This window comes from Leuresthes tenuis, unplaced genomic scaffold, assembly GCF_036924035.1.
Source record: "Leuresthes tenuis unplaced genomic scaffold, fLeuTen1.0.hap1 SCAF_11, whole genome shotgun sequence".
Taxonomy (NCBI): Eukaryota; Metazoa; Chordata; class Actinopteri; order Atheriniformes; family Atherinopsidae; genus Leuresthes; species Leuresthes tenuis.
Window position 1 is genome coordinate 12,208,877 of NW_027325365.1, and position 17,899 is coordinate 12,226,775.

The 17,899-nt window shown below is 40.1% G+C and overlaps 2 protein-coding genes across 6 annotated transcripts; one reads left to right on the top strand and one right to left on the bottom strand.

The window, feature by feature from the left end:
- Positions 1-128: 128 nt before the first annotated feature.
- Positions 129-5,636, bottom strand: rbmx (RNA binding motif protein X-linked). Of its 4 annotated transcripts, XR_011917803.1 has the most exons (10): positions 5,348-5,636; positions 5,105-5,230; positions 4,418-4,524; positions 4,159-4,324; positions 3,893-4,036; positions 3,573-3,687; positions 3,019-3,147; positions 2,847-2,938; positions 453-549; positions 129-262 (listed from the first exon to the last, which is right to left on the bottom strand). XR_011917803.1 is itself a non-coding variant. In XM_072395461.1 (9 exons), the coding sequence occupies exons 2-9, from the start codon at positions 5,211-5,213 to the stop codon at positions 1,778-1,780; spliced, it is 1,176 nt and encodes a 391-aa protein (XP_072251562.1). In that variant the 5' UTR covers positions 5,214-5,230; positions 5,348-5,636; the 3' UTR covers positions 596-1,777. The 4 variants fall into 4 exon arrangements, 3 of the variants coding, with proteins under 3 accessions (XP_072251562.1, XP_072251563.1, XP_072251561.1); XM_072395461.1 differs by lacking the exons at positions 129-262; positions 453-549 and adding an exon at positions 596-2,094 and having other exon boundaries at positions 3,573-3,684; XM_072395462.1 differs by lacking the exons at positions 129-262; positions 453-549 and adding an exon at positions 596-2,094 and having other exon boundaries at positions 2,847-2,932.
- A 2,533-nt stretch (positions 5,637-8,169) lies between these two features.
- On the top strand, positions 8,170-17,670 carry tm9sf5 (transmembrane 9 superfamily protein member 5). 2 transcript variants are annotated; one of them, XM_072395497.1, is made up of 18 exons: positions 8,170-8,477; positions 9,046-9,113; positions 9,224-9,317; positions 9,412-9,539; positions 9,694-9,823; positions 10,265-10,392; positions 11,426-11,540; positions 11,648-11,727; positions 11,817-11,922; positions 12,277-12,327; positions 12,669-12,801; positions 13,750-13,869; positions 13,977-14,034; positions 14,201-14,360; positions 14,476-14,627; positions 14,793-14,904; positions 14,990-15,161; positions 16,608-17,670. In XM_072395497.1, the coding sequence occupies exons 1-18, from the start codon at positions 8,343-8,345 to the stop codon at positions 16,673-16,675; spliced, it is 2,010 nt and encodes a 669-aa protein (XP_072251598.1). In that variant the 5' UTR covers positions 8,170-8,342; the 3' UTR covers positions 16,676-17,670. The 2 variants fall into 2 exon arrangements, with proteins under 2 accessions (XP_072251598.1, XP_072251599.1); XM_072395498.1 differs by lacking the exon at positions 12,277-12,327.
- Positions 17,671-17,899: the final 229 nt, after the last annotated feature.

A 17,899-nucleotide genomic window follows, 5' to 3' on the forward strand; every position in this document is an offset into this window, starting at 1 on the left:
TCCCATGTGGGGAGGGGGGGGGGAGAACAGCTATGACCCACATAAAACTAAGAAAGTCTGATAGATCAGAGCAAACCTGTGCTAACTGCATACTTGTCTCATGACAACAAAACACAGGCAAGGAAACGGCTCGTTCAAAGTCTTTATTGAAAATAACTGAATGTGATCAGATCCTCAGACTCTTTTTCTCTCTCCACTTTCAGACGGTTGGTTCACTTGAAATGATTCAGCAAACACCTTCAACAGAAGATCCTGCCGACACCTGAAAAAAGATAAAACATAATTTACATTGGGAGAGGGAAGGGGTGCCTAAACTTAAGGAATGCTATTTTTGAATAAAAGTACAAATAAAATAAATGTAAAAAATAAAAGTAATTTGAGCTGATCGTGAGCTCAAATCAGGCCCCTGGTACCGCGCTGGAGTTCAGGGATTATAAAACATCTGTACTTACACTGGTGCACGAGGCACTGTGGTTAGACTGGTCCAAGAACTTGGAGGATATTATTCAGGTACACTGCAAGGACAGTCGCCTTGGAGCGGTGTTCATCCTGCAACGAAAACACAATATTAACACTTTGCCATTTTTTCAAAAACTTATGTATTCATAAAATATATGAAAATTATGGCGTCGTCCTCAATTCCGACCGCAAGTTCTCTTCATTGATTGTTTCCGGTTTGGTCGTTAGGGTCGATGGCGTTTCTCCAGAGAGCTCCAGTATTTGAATCGGCATGCTTGTGGAAAAGGTTTCGATACTGAGCAAATGGTTACTTATATATGGCTTCTTCTATTTTTAACTAGATATCGTCTTTGATGTACAAATGCACCGCAGCCAATCATTTCGGGGAGGCTTGACGACCCGTCGGGGGAAATGGTCGCATCGAGGGCTCAAATTTGGGAAACGGCTGATAAACATTTGTTGCTCAAAAGGGAGGGAACTTCTTGGGTTGTTGGTGCACTTAAAGTTTTAGCTGATGAAAACGGACAGTTAAAAAAAAAAAAAAGAAAAAAAAAAAGGCACATTTCAGCTGACCTCCATTTTGATTTGTCCCTTGAGCCAAAAGCGGTCGTGAATAGCACCTTTTGAGTGGAGACTCTAATACAGGACAATGTGAAACTCATTTACAGATGAGAAACAAAGAGGTTTGCTTTGCTTACCAGCTGTTGACTAGCAGTCGACTTGGTTTGCTTGTTGCCTTTGGTTTTGTCGTTGCATGCCATCAAATGGCTCTAGGGTGATGGATCCATTTCCAGGGAAACTACATTAGAACATTTTGACAGTAACATTTTTGCCTGATCTTGCAAACAGTGGGGTCCAGTTGGAAGCACATTTGCTTAAGAATGAAGTCATGTCACTCCAACATATAGCACGAACAGACTCACCTATGCATTAGAGAGCTTTGTAAAGGAGACTTGTCACTTAACATTCGTCCTGTTGGTGGTCTTGTCTTGGAAATTGAGGAGCAGATGTCAAGGTTCAACTAAAAGCTTTATTTGAGTAGGAAAGCCATTCTTATAGGGCATTGCAGAGTCCAACAGCACTGAATGCACAAAAACTAACACTTGGTAACTGCACTGTGACATGAGCAGAGAAATATTAAAAAGAAAAAAAAAATTTACACATAAAAAACTGGAAAAGTCAGAATACAAGTCAAAGCTAAGCTTTCTATTCCACAGAGTTAGACATGGATAGTTTGTCTTGTCAGATTTCTTCCCAAACACGTGTTAAGTGTGCACGGAAACTAACGTTTCCTTTAGCGTGATTTCCAAGTCCAGTCTCAGTATCTGCTGCGAGCCATTCCCCTATCGACTCGATTGCCACCACGGCCACCACGTGGCCCTCCACGATTTGAGCCACCGTACGAATCACGAGGAGGGTAGCCTCTCTCAGCAGGTGGGGCCGGGCCCCTTTCCTGTCTGCCCATTCGCTCACCACGGCTAGGTGGATATGGGTCACTCCGACTGCTGGGGTAACTGTCACGACTGCCATAGCCATCCCTGGAGCTGCTGCCATAGTCATCATAACGACTGCTCCCACCGCTTCCACCATAGGATGGTGGGGGGCCCCGTGAAGGTGGGGCGCTGCGAGAGTTACCTGCAGGGTCAATGGTTGAGGGAATTGGAAAGGTTCAATTTATACATTTTATTGCACGTCAAGTGCTCATTTTTTTCCCTTTGCCAATAGAATTCATTCTGTGATAAATTTAATGGAAGTCATGATAACATCTCCCACCAATTTATGAGACTTCAGTTTAACAAGGACCTTTTAGTTGATAAGCGCAGCAACACATCCAAGCACAGGGAACATGTAGGCAGGGTTACTCATTTCTGCATGCCATTGATTTGAGTAGCCATTTTTCCTTTTTGAGCTCCAAGTGTAGGGAAGAAGGTTTTCAGACTCGTCTTGATGGTTTCTGAAGGTTACTCCTTGAGGGAGGTGCTTTGCTAGGCAACAGATACTGGACAACGAATATTTCCATGGGTTTTTTTGTGGGGGAGGGGGCTCCTTATGGTTGCAAACTTTGTGAGGCACATTAGATATCTATTACTTATGCATAACATTGCCACACAATTTCTTGATGAATGCTGCTGTAATTGGAGTGATAAGTTGACTCAGCTTTTGGATTTAATTATGTTTTCAGTTGAGATGCCAATGGTAACATATTTTGAATCAAGTGAAAATGTCCAAGGTTGAGTGCTGGTAAAGTGCTGGAAAGAGAAAAGGCTTCCTCTTTGGAGGCAAAAATCTTGTGAGTGGTAGCCATGATTTGGTTTTTAGCATTGCGGCTCTTTGCTGTGCGACGGTGATAATCTGCCGTAATTACACCAACTGTACTCGTATCTTACCGTAACCATCATATGAATCTCGGTAAGAGCCACCACTGGGACGTTCCATGTAACCTCTTGGTTCCCGGCTACCTCCATAACCATCACGATCACTATAAAAGGTGTATGAAATGTTATTGGATGACCAGTTGAGATTCTGTCAGTTTCAAACCCTTAATAAAGACATGCATACCTGTATCCTCTCGACATTGATCCATAGTCATCTCGGGAACCGGAATTAGAATATTCTCTGTAGGAGTAATCTCGCGGAGGAGGGCCGTAATCCCTTGAATCTCTAGAATTATAATCCCGACTGGAGTAGCTGAAAAACATTACACAAACAGTCAAAAAGTTCCCATATATGTTTGATACATAAAGATTTTTTTAATCAATGGATAACTAATAGAATTGTGCTAAAAATCGTACAACATACATAATACAAGTTCAGTTTATTTGACAATATGTTAGTTGTCCAAATAGTTAAATTTCCCATGATACTAAAAGCAAATTAAACTTTACTCTGTAGTAAGGTGCAGTGGTAGAATATGGGCATCAAATTCAACAGTAGGATGAGTCAGTTTACTCTGTCTTAACGTGAATTATAAAGTTTAGTCAAACAACAACGTGTTCATTCTTTTTCCGTTTTGTTTAAATTGCATTTTTTCTTAGGAAATTTGACAAAATCCTGGATTTGTCAAGAAAAGCATTAAATATTAGTATAAAGTAACCAAACTGGAAATTTCTTACCTGTCTTTGGGGTTGTAATGGTCATCTCTTGGTGATGGATAATCATCCCTCCTTGACATTGAGTCTCTGCGAGGTGGGGGAGGACCGTAAGGATCCCTGTCCCTAGACATAGCTGCTTGAATGGGAAATTGGGAATTAGCAAAACACTCAAAAGATACAAGCAGCTAACCGAGGCTCTTTCAAGGGAACAAGATGAGGCATGAAACTGGGTATATGCCAATTACGATAAAGTCTATGCAGACCATGAAACCAAAAGGGCTCCTGACATTTCAAAGTACTTGAATATCTTTTGCTGCTCTGAAGAGATAAGACACACTTACGCCTGCTCATGGGACCAGACGGGGCAGACCTCTTGGGTGGGGGACCTCCATTGCGCACTGGGGGACCTCGTTTCATTGGAGGGGGGCCTCTGGATGACATCCCTTTAAAGAAAGGATCTCCACTTCCTGAATCATCATAGTAGTCTGGAAAGACAGAAGCAAAAGTCAAGGTCATTTCAGAGGATAATTTACAAAAAGGTCCTAAAGAGGAGCATTTTACCTTTGCACACATTCCAATAAAATCTCTTGACCAACAAGTGACTTGCCTCTGGATGGGGGACCCCTCATGCCACCAGGACTGCCTCTGGAACCACGGGGACCTCTGGGTGGACCACGGCTGCGGGAGTGCATAGGTGGAGGTCCTCGCCTTCCGGCGCTCTCAAACTGAGGCTTTGTAGCTTGTTCTACTTTAATTGGTTTGCCATCGAGAGACTGACAAAAAGAGTTACAATTACAATTTCAAACGGATGCTTTCTCATACGAAAAGATATTTGAATTGCCAACTGAAAGGGGACAAAGTCTAACCTTTCCATTCATCTCACGTGCTGCATCCTTTGCATCAGCAGGGCTTTCAAAGGTAACAAAAGCAAACCCTCTCGATTTGTTTGTTTCACGGTCCTTCATCAACAGCACTGCAAAATGAAAATGCAAGGTGAGAGCAGAGTCACAACACTAACCTATTCTGCAACATTCTAAAAATTTCACAAAAATCAATCAATACTTCTTCCAACCCTTAAACAGGTTTAATTTGCAGTTAGTTTTAATGTTGCCCTAGAACAGATAAAAGGCTTTTTATTTCCCCGTTTACAATCTTGGACTGCCTTTAACAGCGAACCACTTCTTTTACTGAAAAGGTATCCAAGAGTCATTCTTGTCAACTTAACAAGTTGGGCCCCAAGAATTTCTGCACTACGTTTTAACAAATAAATACATTTCTAATAAAGAAATTAATAAACAGTTTTGTTTAATATCCACGAATGTATTACACATAAATGTAATAATAATTTGATGAGGTACTATTAAACTATAACGCCAACATTTAGCATAAACTCAAAACTATAAAACCAAAAACTGTGTTACAGACCTTTGAAAGCTAATCAATTACACCACGTTTGGAGACACATTGGGCGTCTAATAAAGGCGCGAAATACCAGAAATATGTACTTTTTGGGAAAATTATAGTGTATAAGACAAAAACTATTTCATTCCCACCCTCGACAATTCTGCCATATTTGCTGAAGTACTGCTCCAAGGCCTTCTCGGTTGTCTCCGTGTTCAAACCACCGATGAAGAGCTTCCCAGGTCGGTCGGCTTCAGCCATTCTGCTAAACGGTCCACCTGTTACAAAGAGAGAGTCGTTGAAATTAGCCAAAAAGCTGAAAATCTGAGTATGACACAATATTGTAACGTTATAATGTTGTCTTTGTTTGACCTCAATTGTTCCGATTACTGTACCTCTCTGCTGGCAAAAGTCTTGATCTGTTGACTGCGCAAAATGGCGATAAACGCGCCAGCGGTTTCAGCAAAATAGTCAGCAAGCAAATGTTCCGGCTACCAACAAAATACTGCACTACACGAATCCAAAGTACCTTATTTTAAAATGCACACATTTATTCTAGTTTCCTTTACATGAAGCATGCAAGCGCACGGCTAACTGCTATGCTAAGAAACTGCAATATGCCGCTCGTTAGCAATCAAAACGTACAACGGTTTCTCTCCTTCTTCTTCTTCTGCTTATTTATCTTCTTCTTTGACGGGTAGAATTTGATGTACGGGCAGGAACAAGCTTTGCTGCTCTCCAGCGGTCTTTATAAGTAATGCACTACTATGAATTTTAGGTTTTAGCCACGTGTTACTTCATTTTTCTTTTTTCATGTTCTTTCTCTTTGATATTTTCCCTGTATTTTAAGGTACTACATCACAATCTTAGCCTTTTTAATTGTCTCTTCTTCTTGTTTCCTATATTCTCACAACACCAGAGCATATATACCTCACACTTTAACTTCTAATCAAAATGTTGCAGAATTTAAACCACTCTATTTTCTTAATATTCTTGATTGGTTATATAATAATCTGCTGGCACCACAATACTCTTGTCACATAAAGTAAAAGTGTGCTGTTTCTTAGAAAGATCTTAAAAAAGAAAAATTTCTTTTCAGCACTGTAGCCAAGCTAATGAAGAGCTCTAGCTCTGTTGAGCCATGTATTCCTTCAACTCTCAGTAGAAACGACTTCATGAGCTTATTCACCAATAAAAGTGTTTCCTCAGAGAAAAAAATTGAGAAAATCAATGGAATCCTGTCATTAATACATTGTCAAGTACAACAGATATGTTTTGTATTTAGACTATTTTTGTCTGATTAAGCTCTTTAAACTGAAAACAACAATTGCTTAATCTAAACCATCAATGTATATTTTAGACCCAATCTCAATCAGACTGTTGATACTACTTATTATTGATCCAGGACTGTTATCTCATTATAGATCATATCCAATCTCCCATTTATGTATAAAGTTCTTGAAAAAATGTTGCTGCTCAACTTTGTGATCATTTACATAGAAATAATAATATTTTTGAGGAGATTCAGTGTGGAATCAGAGTGCAGCATAGCACAGCAACATCACTGGTGAAAGTTACCAATGATTTCCTCTGGGCCTCTGATAGCGGACTTGTGTCTACACTTATCCTGTTGGAGCTCATTTGATACAACTGATCACAACATTCTATTACAAAGGCTTCAACATGTTATTGGGATTAAAGGAACTAATATTTTTAAACAGCATGGCATAAATTTACACTATGATGCTGATGATACTCAGCTGTACTTATCTATGAAACCATATGAAACCAATCGGTTGGTTAGAGCATGTCTCAAAATCATAAGGACCTGGAAGACTGACAACTCTCTGCTTCTAAATTCAGACAAAACTGAAGTTGTTGTCTTTGGACCTGAGTGCTACAGGTAGAAACTGTCTAGTTATATAGTTACTCTAAATGGTATTTCCTTGGCTTGGAGGACTACAGTTACTCTATTCCCAATTGCACGTGTGACGACTTTATCACCTACAGTAAGGCAAGATTAGTACTCTCACTTATCACGACAAAAACTGAGGTTTTGTAAACTTACTAAGAATTAAATGAATTATGTACTGTGTTCAAGTACTTTTGAGGGTAATGACAGCCTCAAATCTTCTTGGAAAGATTCTACAAGATTGGCACACCTTTCTGTTGGACATTTTTCCCACACTCTTTGGTATTAATCTTCAAACTAAACCAGGCTGAATGAAGAACATTACTGAACTATCCAGAGATGCTCTGATGGATTCAGATCCAGAGTCTGACTGAACTACTCCTATATTCTCTTGGCTGTGTATTTCAGGTTGCCTTCTAGTTGAATTGTAAACTTCTGCCTGAGATCTGGAGCCTTCGGGAAAATAATTTCAATCAGGGTTGTGTGACTCATTTCTGCAGCAACCAGGTTCTCCAGTATTTCTTTAATCACTCAGTTGTTCTCAATTGTAAAGACTGATGATGGCATCATCATGTTTGACAGGAGGAACAGTAATAATGAGGTGATTCTCAGGATCTGGTGTTCTTCCTGCTGGTGGAAATTTTGACCTGACGTTTACATTTTTGTTTAATCGGCTCAGGTGGTGCGACATAGAACAAACACACACACACATTACAGTTGACTTAAGGGCAACAATATCTAAGCAATAACAAAAAAGAAAACACAGGGAGAGGTCTTGCCATACTAGTTTAACGAATGCCGTTTGCAAGACACATACCCACTCTGGTTTTTCTGGTTCCGTCAACCGGATTTTACACGTTTAAAAATGTTCTCACATTCTTTTAAATTACATGACATCTATAAAGTTCTCGACTGTACATTTAAATGATGTTCTTTCGATGAGGGTTATCATTTCTTTTTTTGTAATGTAGTGAAGGTAAGAATATGTATTATTCATTCCTATTAGGAAAACAAGATCATTGATGGAGGTCGACAAGCATCGTCTGTTCCAGTGTCAAAATGTGACTGCCGATTTCTTGCCCGTCAAAGTAAAACAGCAGACAATATTCCTGTGCTGTTTCAAAATACAATAGCAGTCAATGATCGTACTCGTAATATGTGCTCATAAATATCACCCTAATAAATAACTCACTGGCTAATATAGAACAGTGAAAATCTACAAACGACACAAAATACTTATTTTGCACACTTATTTCGAAGGTAATCATATGACTTCCTGTAATGATCCTATGACTTCCGCATAGCTTGACAGATGTGGACGTCATCGACGCTTCAGACAGTCCAGCTCAGTCACTGCACTGAGTAAAAAGACCCAGTGGTTGGCTAGCAGCTAGCATACAATAGCTTCCACTTTAAGAGGGAATTCTCTTTTTTTCTAAAAGTACACTCAATCTTCGAAAAGCCGTTTCCGCGATAAGATGAAGAGGCGGATACCCTTTGGTTTTGTGCTGGTCTATCTTCTTGTGGCGTATTTCTGTTCGTGCTCGGCGTTTTATCTTCCGGGTTTAGCCCCAGTGAGTTTTTGTGAAGCAGACGGTGGCGAAGATTGCCAGGTATGGTTAATTAATGAGTCATAATTCTCATTAGAAGCAGTGCTTTCTTATTATCTTAATTGTGCATTTGGGTAATTAATTTATAGTATTATCTTGATATTGGTAGCTATCCAGTCGTTCCCCAAGGCCCAGGCTATTACCTGGAACCCGGGTATTAGCATATTATTCTGATACACCGCAAATAACTCTTGTTTGTGCTCGCTGTTTTTGTTAAGAGCATATTTACTTCCTTTTTGAAGGAGGGGTTTCTTTCACGACAGTGCATCTTGATACATTAAGCCTGCTTTAAGCAGTGAACGATGACAAATGATGGCTAGCGTTGTGCTAATGACTGTAGGCGATGTCGAGGAAAAGTTCGAATGACAGATCAGATGACTCTTGATTTCTTTCTCTTACTCCTCTCAAACTATGTTTAAGCTTGAGTTGATTGTATGTTAATGTAACAGCGTAGCACCCATAAAATGTTATGTGCTTTTTTTTGTTTGTTTCTGGACGGTCTGTTGGCTTTTGAGGCAGTTTTACTGTTCTTAAAGAAAATCAAACAAACGTGAAACTCTCTCCTTTACAGACAGACATTCAGCTCTTTGTGAATCGCTTGGACTCGGTGGAGTCAGTGTTACCTTATGAGTATGATGTGTAAGTTGCATTCAGTCTCTTCTTCAATTACATTTACCCTGTATCTGCATATTTTTTTTACCTCAACATCACATTCTCATTGTGCAAATGAATTTGAAAATCTGTTAAAGGTTTGACTTTTGCAAAGATGCCAAGGAGATGAGGCCTTCTGAGAACCTTGGACAAGTACTGTTTGGTGAGCGAATTGAATCTTCACCATACAAGGTGAGTGTCTATGAGGTGACTTTGGTGTTGTTTGTTTAGTGTTCCTTTGTCTGGCATAATGTTTGACACAGTATGAATCATCTGCTCTTTACAGTTCAACTTTAATAAAAATGTGAAATGCCAGCCCGTGTGCACAAAAACCTACAAGAAAGGCAGCAAGGAGGACACATCCAAATTGGATTTTCTCAAGCTCGGAATGCAGCTGAACTATCAGCATCATTGGTTAGTAGAAGCTGTTTTTATGTAGTTTTAAGTGTTTTTTAAAATGTTTTTATTTTTTGAGAAGATGGTTGAAAAAGGTAGGCAAAATATCGTCAACAAGAAAACGTAGCTGTGGATTTAAAGATTTTATTAGACTAATTACTTTTTTTTTCAGGATCATTGACAACATGCCAGTGACATGGTGCTATGATGTGGAAGATGGTCAGAAGTACTGCAACCCTGGCTTCCCCATTGGCTGCCTTGTTACCGTAGATGGGAGAGCTAAGGATGCCTGTGTTATTAATGTGAGTTGTGGTTGCTGACTTTAATTTAGCATCTGTGGTTTTCTTTCTCAAGACATTTATTAAGTTTCCCCTTGACATAAAGAAAACATCGATGGTTGATAAACAAGGCAGTGTGTATACTTTTTAATGAATAATTCTCCCAGTAAAGGAATTTTAGTCAGTGTGGTATGAGGCGCTCATCATGAATTTTAATGAACACGACACATTGCATCACCATGAGTCAGTAAGTCTTTTCACATATGACTTTTAAGCCAGAAAAGATGTGCTGTTTTAGTATCTATAAGGAGTCCACTAGGACTGTCAACCATGTGACAAAAAAAATCAGATTTTATGTGCCCAGTCTTTCAGACACAGAACAGAATTAGTGCTTGATAGAATTAGTGATTAATAATTAACCTGGAGGTCATATTGACTGATTGTCTTTATGTTTGTCTTTTTCAGTCTGAGTTCAACAAGAAGAACACATTTTACGTCTTCAACCACGTGGACATCAAGATCTCTTACCACAGTGCCACAACGGAAGGTTGGAGAGGCGCCCGCTTGGTTGCTGCCACCCTTGAACCCAAGAGGTAAATGCCGATTTTTAGAAGAGCATCAGGAAGCCATTAGGGCTGCACAGTTATGACCAAAATCATAATCACGATTATTCTGATCAATATTGAAATCACGATTATTAATCACGATCATTCATCATGTATTTTTATTGCACCATTTATAAATAAACAATGTGCCAACAATTTTTAGTGAAAATTAAACTTTAAATTAGAATAAATGATAAATAATGCAAAATAAAAACAAAAACCCAATAATTAGAACTTTTAAAGTACTAACTGTATTGATCGGACACATGTCTTTGGCCAAATAAAAATATATTGCGTCTGTTATTTCTGCGTGTCTTTGGGAGGTAGATGGATGGGGTTCTGCCCGGTGCAGGGCTGCTGTAATGTTGTCTGGGTTGGCGCTGGACACGGACGGGGATTTTGTGAATTAACATTAGCTTTGGCCTTCATGCATTCCTCATATTTAGGTTTGTGATGTTTTTTCAGGTGGTAGAACAAATTAGTGGTGTTGCTCTGCGGGACAGACACTACTTTGTTACACTCTTTGCAGATAACTTGTTTCGGATTCAGGGAAAGTGACGTTAAACAAGAACAAGCCCAGACAATAGATGTTGCCCCGTTTTGAGGCACAAGCTCCTCGCGATCCCCAGATGCTACTGTATTCTTCTCGGCTTTCGACATGACTCTCATCAGTCTTACTCATAGACTATCTAACTAGCTGCCGCTGCAGGCTGTCTTACACGGCGCGCTTGTTATTTAGGCAGCTTAATGAAGCCTTAACCATGCTTTCGCCCCCTGGTGGTTGGTGTGGTTAGAGATGCAGGCAGCAGAGCTCGCATTTTGAATGTAAATATCGTTGACTATCAGGTTAATTTAATTGTGGCCACCAAAATCGTGATCACGATCAAAATACGATTAATTGTGCAGCCCTAGAAGCCATTATATTTCAGTTTGATTTACCTCAACATGTTGCAATTGAATGTCAACTGTCCGTCCCAAATTAAACTGACGCAAAGGAGTTTTTGTGTTTTGTGCATGACAGCATCAAACAGGCTGATGAGAAAAACGTTAATTGTGAGGCGGGTAACCCAATGGAGGTCCCGGGAGATTTTGAAAGCGATGTGTCAATAGTTTACACCTACTCCGTCACTTTTAAGGTGAGCCCTCCAAATGATGTAATTTATCTAATATTTCCAATTTCTGAAAAATGTTTCTGCTCATATTTCATATCTGTATGGTATTTATCCATGAAATTGTCTTACAGGAGGACAATTCTATCAAGTGGGCCTCTAGATGGGACTATATCCTGGTCTCAATGCCTCACACCAACATCCAGTGGTTCAGGTCTGAAGATATTTGTCACATTTCACCAGGAAAAAAAGATCTTTTCGCTCTTGTTTCTTGTTTTAAGTTAGGGTGTGTTTGTTTTCCAGCATCATGAATTCCCTGGTCATTGTGCTCTTCCTGTCTGGGATGGTTGCCATGATTATGTTGAGAACCCTGCACAAGGACATAGCCAGATACAACCAGGTGGACCAGGTAAAGTCATCACTGACCTCTCCGATTCAGATATGAATTAGAAACGCATCGGATTGTATCTTTTTCTGTATAATCTACTCGTGCTGCACAGCAGGGCACCACGTTTGCAACATTCAAATCACGTTCAAATCCCAGTCATCATAGTTCCCAGGTTCCCTGGCGAGTAAATTTGCTTATTTAGAATTGAACTGAAACCGTTGCACTCAGACATGTTGAAAGTTGAGGATTTCACCTGGTGGTGCCGAGTGTTCGCGGGTCTTAACCACAGTTATGTAGCTAATGCTTTAACCCTGCAGTGCAAAACGCCACCCAGCACAGTACCGTGAATTATGAATATTTTGCTACACTTCACAGGAAGACTTGATAAAGCTTTCATCGACCAAGGAAAAATCTTCTCTACTCTATGTAAGCTTAATGGAAGACATTTTTGAACAAAACTGCTTTTGTGGACATTAAATCAGGTCCTTGGGTGTGTATGATTTTTGTTAAACAGGCACTTGAACAAAATGTAAAATGTGGTGTTAAGTCAAAACTTCTTGAAAGTTTATATGTCCTGAAAGAAGCTAATTTCTTTGAACTGAATAGATTTTACACACCCCATTTTGCAATTGTTGGTTCTTTTGCCTTCCTAGCAGGTGTCAGATTGTAAAGTAGCATTGACTGACTGGTGGCTGGTGAACCTTTATTTCCTATTATTTTCCCCTGTTAAGTACTTCCTTGACACCTGTGTCTGCCTCCCTCTGCAGGAAGATGCTCAGGAAGAGTCGGGGTGGAAGCAGGTTCACGGGGATGTTTTCCGCCCTCCCAGGAAAGGAATGTTGCTCTCAGTGTTTCTTGGACAGGGCACACAGATCTTCATCATGACATTCATCACACTCTGTAAGCATTGACATTATTCTGTCAACATACTGCGTAGTCCATTAATTCTATGAACTTCTGTGTGCTGTATTCAGTATGCCAGGCACATCAAGTATCTACATTCAATTTATTAACTTCCTCTGGGTGACAAGGAGTCATTGTGACTCCGTCTTTGACCTTGTTTTAGCTACGTTGTCAAAGTAGTCCTAAAGCAAACAGTTGATAGGCTCTGATGCTATAGTCAGTCGGGGGATGGGCTACAGTGTCCTTTTGTGACAGTGTCCACAGACCCACATCATAACCTCACTTTAAACCTCTCTTCAGTATATGTTTAACCTACCCTTTACTGTATTTTGAGTATCAGTAAAGGATCATAGTGCAGGGAGATGGTTTATATTCATTTATATTGGTTTATATTCGTGAGACAGCGTGAGCAGGGCATGATCCGCCCACCCAGCCAATCATCATCGCATTTGCAACGGTGTTAGCATCCCCACCCCTGCATCCCCACCCCTGCATCCCCACCCCTGCATCCCCACCCCTGCATCCCAACCCCTCTCTCCAGGCACCTGATGTGTGGCCAAAACCTGACACCTTACGCTTCATTCAACCAAATTGTAGTAACGCGCCACTTCACATTCTCAGTAACGGCAACGATGGGAAAAGTAATGAATTAGATCACTCGTTATTGAAGAAAATGATGCCATTAATAACGCGTTATACTCTAACGCTGTTATTACCAACACTGTATATGATGTTTCAATGATAAAACCCAGTGGTGACATTCAGTTTATATCAGTGTTGCATATCCGGCGTGAAATGAGTCCAACAAAAAAAGGTGCTAATTTAATGAAGTTTAAAACTATTTGGCTTGTTCTCCCCAAAATCAAAGCTGATTAAAACTCGTTTGTATTTGCACGTTTATAATTCTCCGTTTGAGTCCTCTGATGACCGGTTTATCCTCTATAGTTCTGGCCTGTCTGGGTTTCCTGTCTCCGGCCAACAGAGGGGCTCTCATGACATGCGCTGTCGTACTCTGGGTCCTACTGGGCACGCCAGCTGGCTACGTGTCGGCACGGCTTTACAAAAGTAAGATTCTACTTGATTCCAAATGGTGATCTTATGAGTGTTGTAAGCTGTGTTGCATTGTTCTTGTCATGATTGCGTTCTTTTTTTTAATCTGTCCTCGTCATCAGCTTTTGGGGGTGAAAAGTGGAAGACAAACGTCTTGCTGACAGCACTGTTGTGCCCAGGGTACGTTCACAACCCTCTTTTGCTTTTCTTCTGCTTATTTGTCTTGTACTATGTCCCTGACCTTTAGTGTTGTAATCATTCTGCAGCTTGGCGAACTGCCATTACCCCAAGCAACTACTCATACATACTTACCCTTTGTCCTTTTTTTTTCCCTTTTTTTCTTCAGTATTGTATTTGCAGACTTCTTCCTGATGAACCTGATCCTTTGGGTGGAGGGTTCCTCAGCAGCAATCCCCTTTGGTACTCTGGTGGCCATTTTGGCTCTGTGGTTTGGAATCTCCGTGCCCCTCACCTTCATTGGCGCCTACTTTGGATTCAAGAAACCTGTGAGTTCGGCTGCGTAATATAACCATAAGTCACACGTAAAATGATTAGTGGTTGATTAAATGTATGCTTGGTAGTTTGTGGTCAGCTTATCTTATTTTCTCTGATCCTCTGCAGGCAATTGAGCAGCCAGTGCGAACAAACCAAATTCCTCGTCAAATTCCTGAGCAGTCCTTCTTCACCAAGCCAATCCCTGGTATTGTAATGGGTGGAATCCTGCCCTTTGGCTGCATTTTCATCCAGCTATTCTTCATTCTCAACAGCATTTGGTAAGAAGACAAAGAATGCTGTCTTTCCTGACTGGTCTGTAAATCAATGTTTTGTATAACTTGCAGTCGTTAAAACAACAAATACTACGCTCTGTCTCACTTGTTGCCTCGTTTCCATTTCTATAGTATTATTTTCATTAAAATTAATTCATTCATTTATTTTAGGTCTCATCAAATGTACTACATGTTCGGATTCTTGTTCCTGGTTTTCATTATTCTGCTCATCACCTGCTCCGAGGCCACAATTCTGCTGTGCTACTTTCACCTTTGTGCCGAGGTAACAGAATGTTCAGCGCCAAATTTTCTTTCATTTAGCAGACTCGTCATTTCCTAACATGTCGTCTTTCATCCTGTGTGTCCAGGACTACCATTGGTGGTGGCGCTCCTTCCTGACCAGCGGATTCACTGCAGTCTATCTGTTCATCTACGCCGTGCACTACTTCTTCTCAAAGCTGCAAATAATTGGAGCGGCCAGTACCATACTGTACTTTGGCTACACCATGATTATGGTCCTCATCTTCTTCCTTTTCACTGGTGAGAAATTCAGTCATTAAAGAGTGATTTTTTTTTTTTTTTTCTACTCGACTTGGCACATTGAAAATAAATCAGCCTGTTATAGTTTTGCTTTGAAGTGTGAGCCTAAATCATATCTATTAGAATAAAAAAATGCTGCGCTTCAATAGTTTATAACTCGAGAAGATTCTTCAAAGTCAGACAGGGGTGTGAAGTTTGGACATGGGACTTCTGAGATACTCTAGTATCAACCTGAAATGAAGTCAGGGAATTCAGGATCCTGTTCTCAAGAAAGAAACCAGGAAGCTGTTCCTGGATACAATGAGCAGTTGTTCGTTTGTCAGGTCCAGTTTTAATTTCTTTGGGCAGTATTGTAGATTCTGTTGTATGACAAGCCAGAGCCACATTTAATCGGGGAACTCCCTTCTAACTAACCCTTTCGAAGATTTTCATTGGTAATAAGCTCATATGAACAAGGCACTCAATCTTTGCTGTTACAGTTTATTAGCTTTCACTTAAAACCTAACTGTTTGCTTAAGGTCGCGCAGCTTAATATAAGGCACACGCTGTCACAAAGCCGAGATAAGAAGAACATTTTTACCTCTTTGTGACAGCTCTTTTGACACGTTTTTTTAATGGTAACAGATCTTTATGGCGCTGTTGCTCAAACGAGACTCAGGGTTGTGTGCAGAAAGGGGATCATTTTAAACACTTAATAATGGGCAAATACCCGCCTAGTCTGTATGTTCGGAGGAATATTTGTCTCATCCTGATGTCAGATGATGACGTACTTTCTGCTGTTATGCTGGCGTTAGGCCAGATAAACGTTAGCCTGTCGCACCGCTTGTCACAGCAGCAGTGTTTGACAATATCTTTAGAAAGAGATTTAAGTAGCAAGAGGATGAGATGTCAAAAGATTATCACGGTGAAGTAATCCAAGGATTCAAGGAAAAGATTATGAGTTTCCCTCCTTGCTTCTAGTTTTGATCTGAATAATCCTAATCCCCTTCATTTCCCTTTTTAACTTTCTTTATTTTGCCGTCTGTCTTTTTCACTTCGACCCCAACTTTGATCACAGATTTGTTCGGGTTGGGGCTTCACGCGTGGCCCTTATAGAGCAGTCTGATTGGACTTTTATGTCCAGATGAGCTGCTCTAGGATTTTGACCCAGATGGCTTATCAGCACAGCCGAGCTCGGGCAAATGCATTCTTTGCTTGACAAAAGAAGGGCTGGAAGATGTTTAAAAAATGTGTCTTTGTAGTTCCAACCCTGCAGAAATATAAATTTTTGTGTTTTCCTTGCTTTTAGGGGATAGATATTGGTTGCTCAGTGACTTCTTGTAGAACCCGACTCTAATTTAAAATAAATGCTTTTGCTTTTTTCTTCTAGACATTTTTGATAGTTTTTGCTTAATGGATGATGTGGGAAAAAAAATGTAATAACTTTATCCTGTCTTTTATTCTTAGGTACAATTGGCTTCTTCGCTTGCTTCTGGTTTGTAAATAAGATCTACAGCGTGGTCAAAGTGGACTAGTGCACCGGAGGAAGGACTAACTCCTTGCTGTCTCAGCACTGGGCTCCCCAGCGCTGGCTGTGTCATAAAGTGGTCTGACTCGACCTGAACTGAAACCATCACTTATGATAGAGAAATCCCGCAGAGCAGAGCCCGTCCTCTTTTGTGCTTTAAACCTCTGTTGCTCTTCTTTTCTTTTTCTTTTTTTTTTTTTTTTTTTAATATATATCAGTTTGTGTTCACTGTTGACCAGTAATATTTTGAATGGCGCCTTGGAAATCAGTGTGGGCTCCGGCGATCAACCTGCCACTGCAAGCAGTTTGGTTTCTGGAGTGTTTTACTTTAATTTTCTAAAGAAAGTGAAATATTCAATATTTTGCTCTTCTCTTCTGTCATGGCTAAATGTTCAGTTTTTTTTCATTACCTCTTCTGTAATGATTAAAAAAAAGTGTGTACATATATTGTATAGAGAGGGGGGGGGAAGTGAGAGGGTGCTTCTTAAAGATTGTCACAATTGTGGAATCTTCTTTTGAATGATTTTTTTTCTTTTTCTTTCATTTATCTTGTTTTTTTTTTAAGTAAAATTGGGCAATAATTCCTTAAATATCAGCCTGTATTGTAGTTGAAACATATAAAAACACTGATGTTACTATGATACATGTCCAATTTCTTGAATTTAAGTTTGCATAGAATAGAATAGAAGAGCACTCCTGGTGAAGAGGCATATCTGTATCGTAGAAGTGCTACAGCTGCAGTGTATTGCATATTAAGGATGATCTTTCGGTGAAACACTCGATTTGTTTGGCTTCAGAAAAGATTCCCACCCCGATATCATGAGAGTCCCAAGAGTTTAATGATGAACTACTTGTCCTCCGCTGAGATGCACCCTTTGAGATCTTAAGCAATGGTTTGTTGAACTGTCAGTTACATTTAACACTACAGCCGTTTGCTTTAAGCAGTGAGACATCATCCTCAAAGGTGATAACAATTTTACAAATAAATATAATTAATTCAAATGGAAAGCCACGTTATTGTCTTTGAACTCCTCGAATGAATGTTACCCACACCTAACGTCCGCATCCAGCTCATACAATCCGTTATATTTGGCTAAAAGGGACGCATAAAGCAGATTGTTCACACTGAAGGGAGATGCTGATTCGTGTTTGAGGATGCAGTGATTGCAAAGTGCTCCGACACTGATGATGCAGACAAATGCAGTGCATGTGCTGTTTCCACATGGCTTAA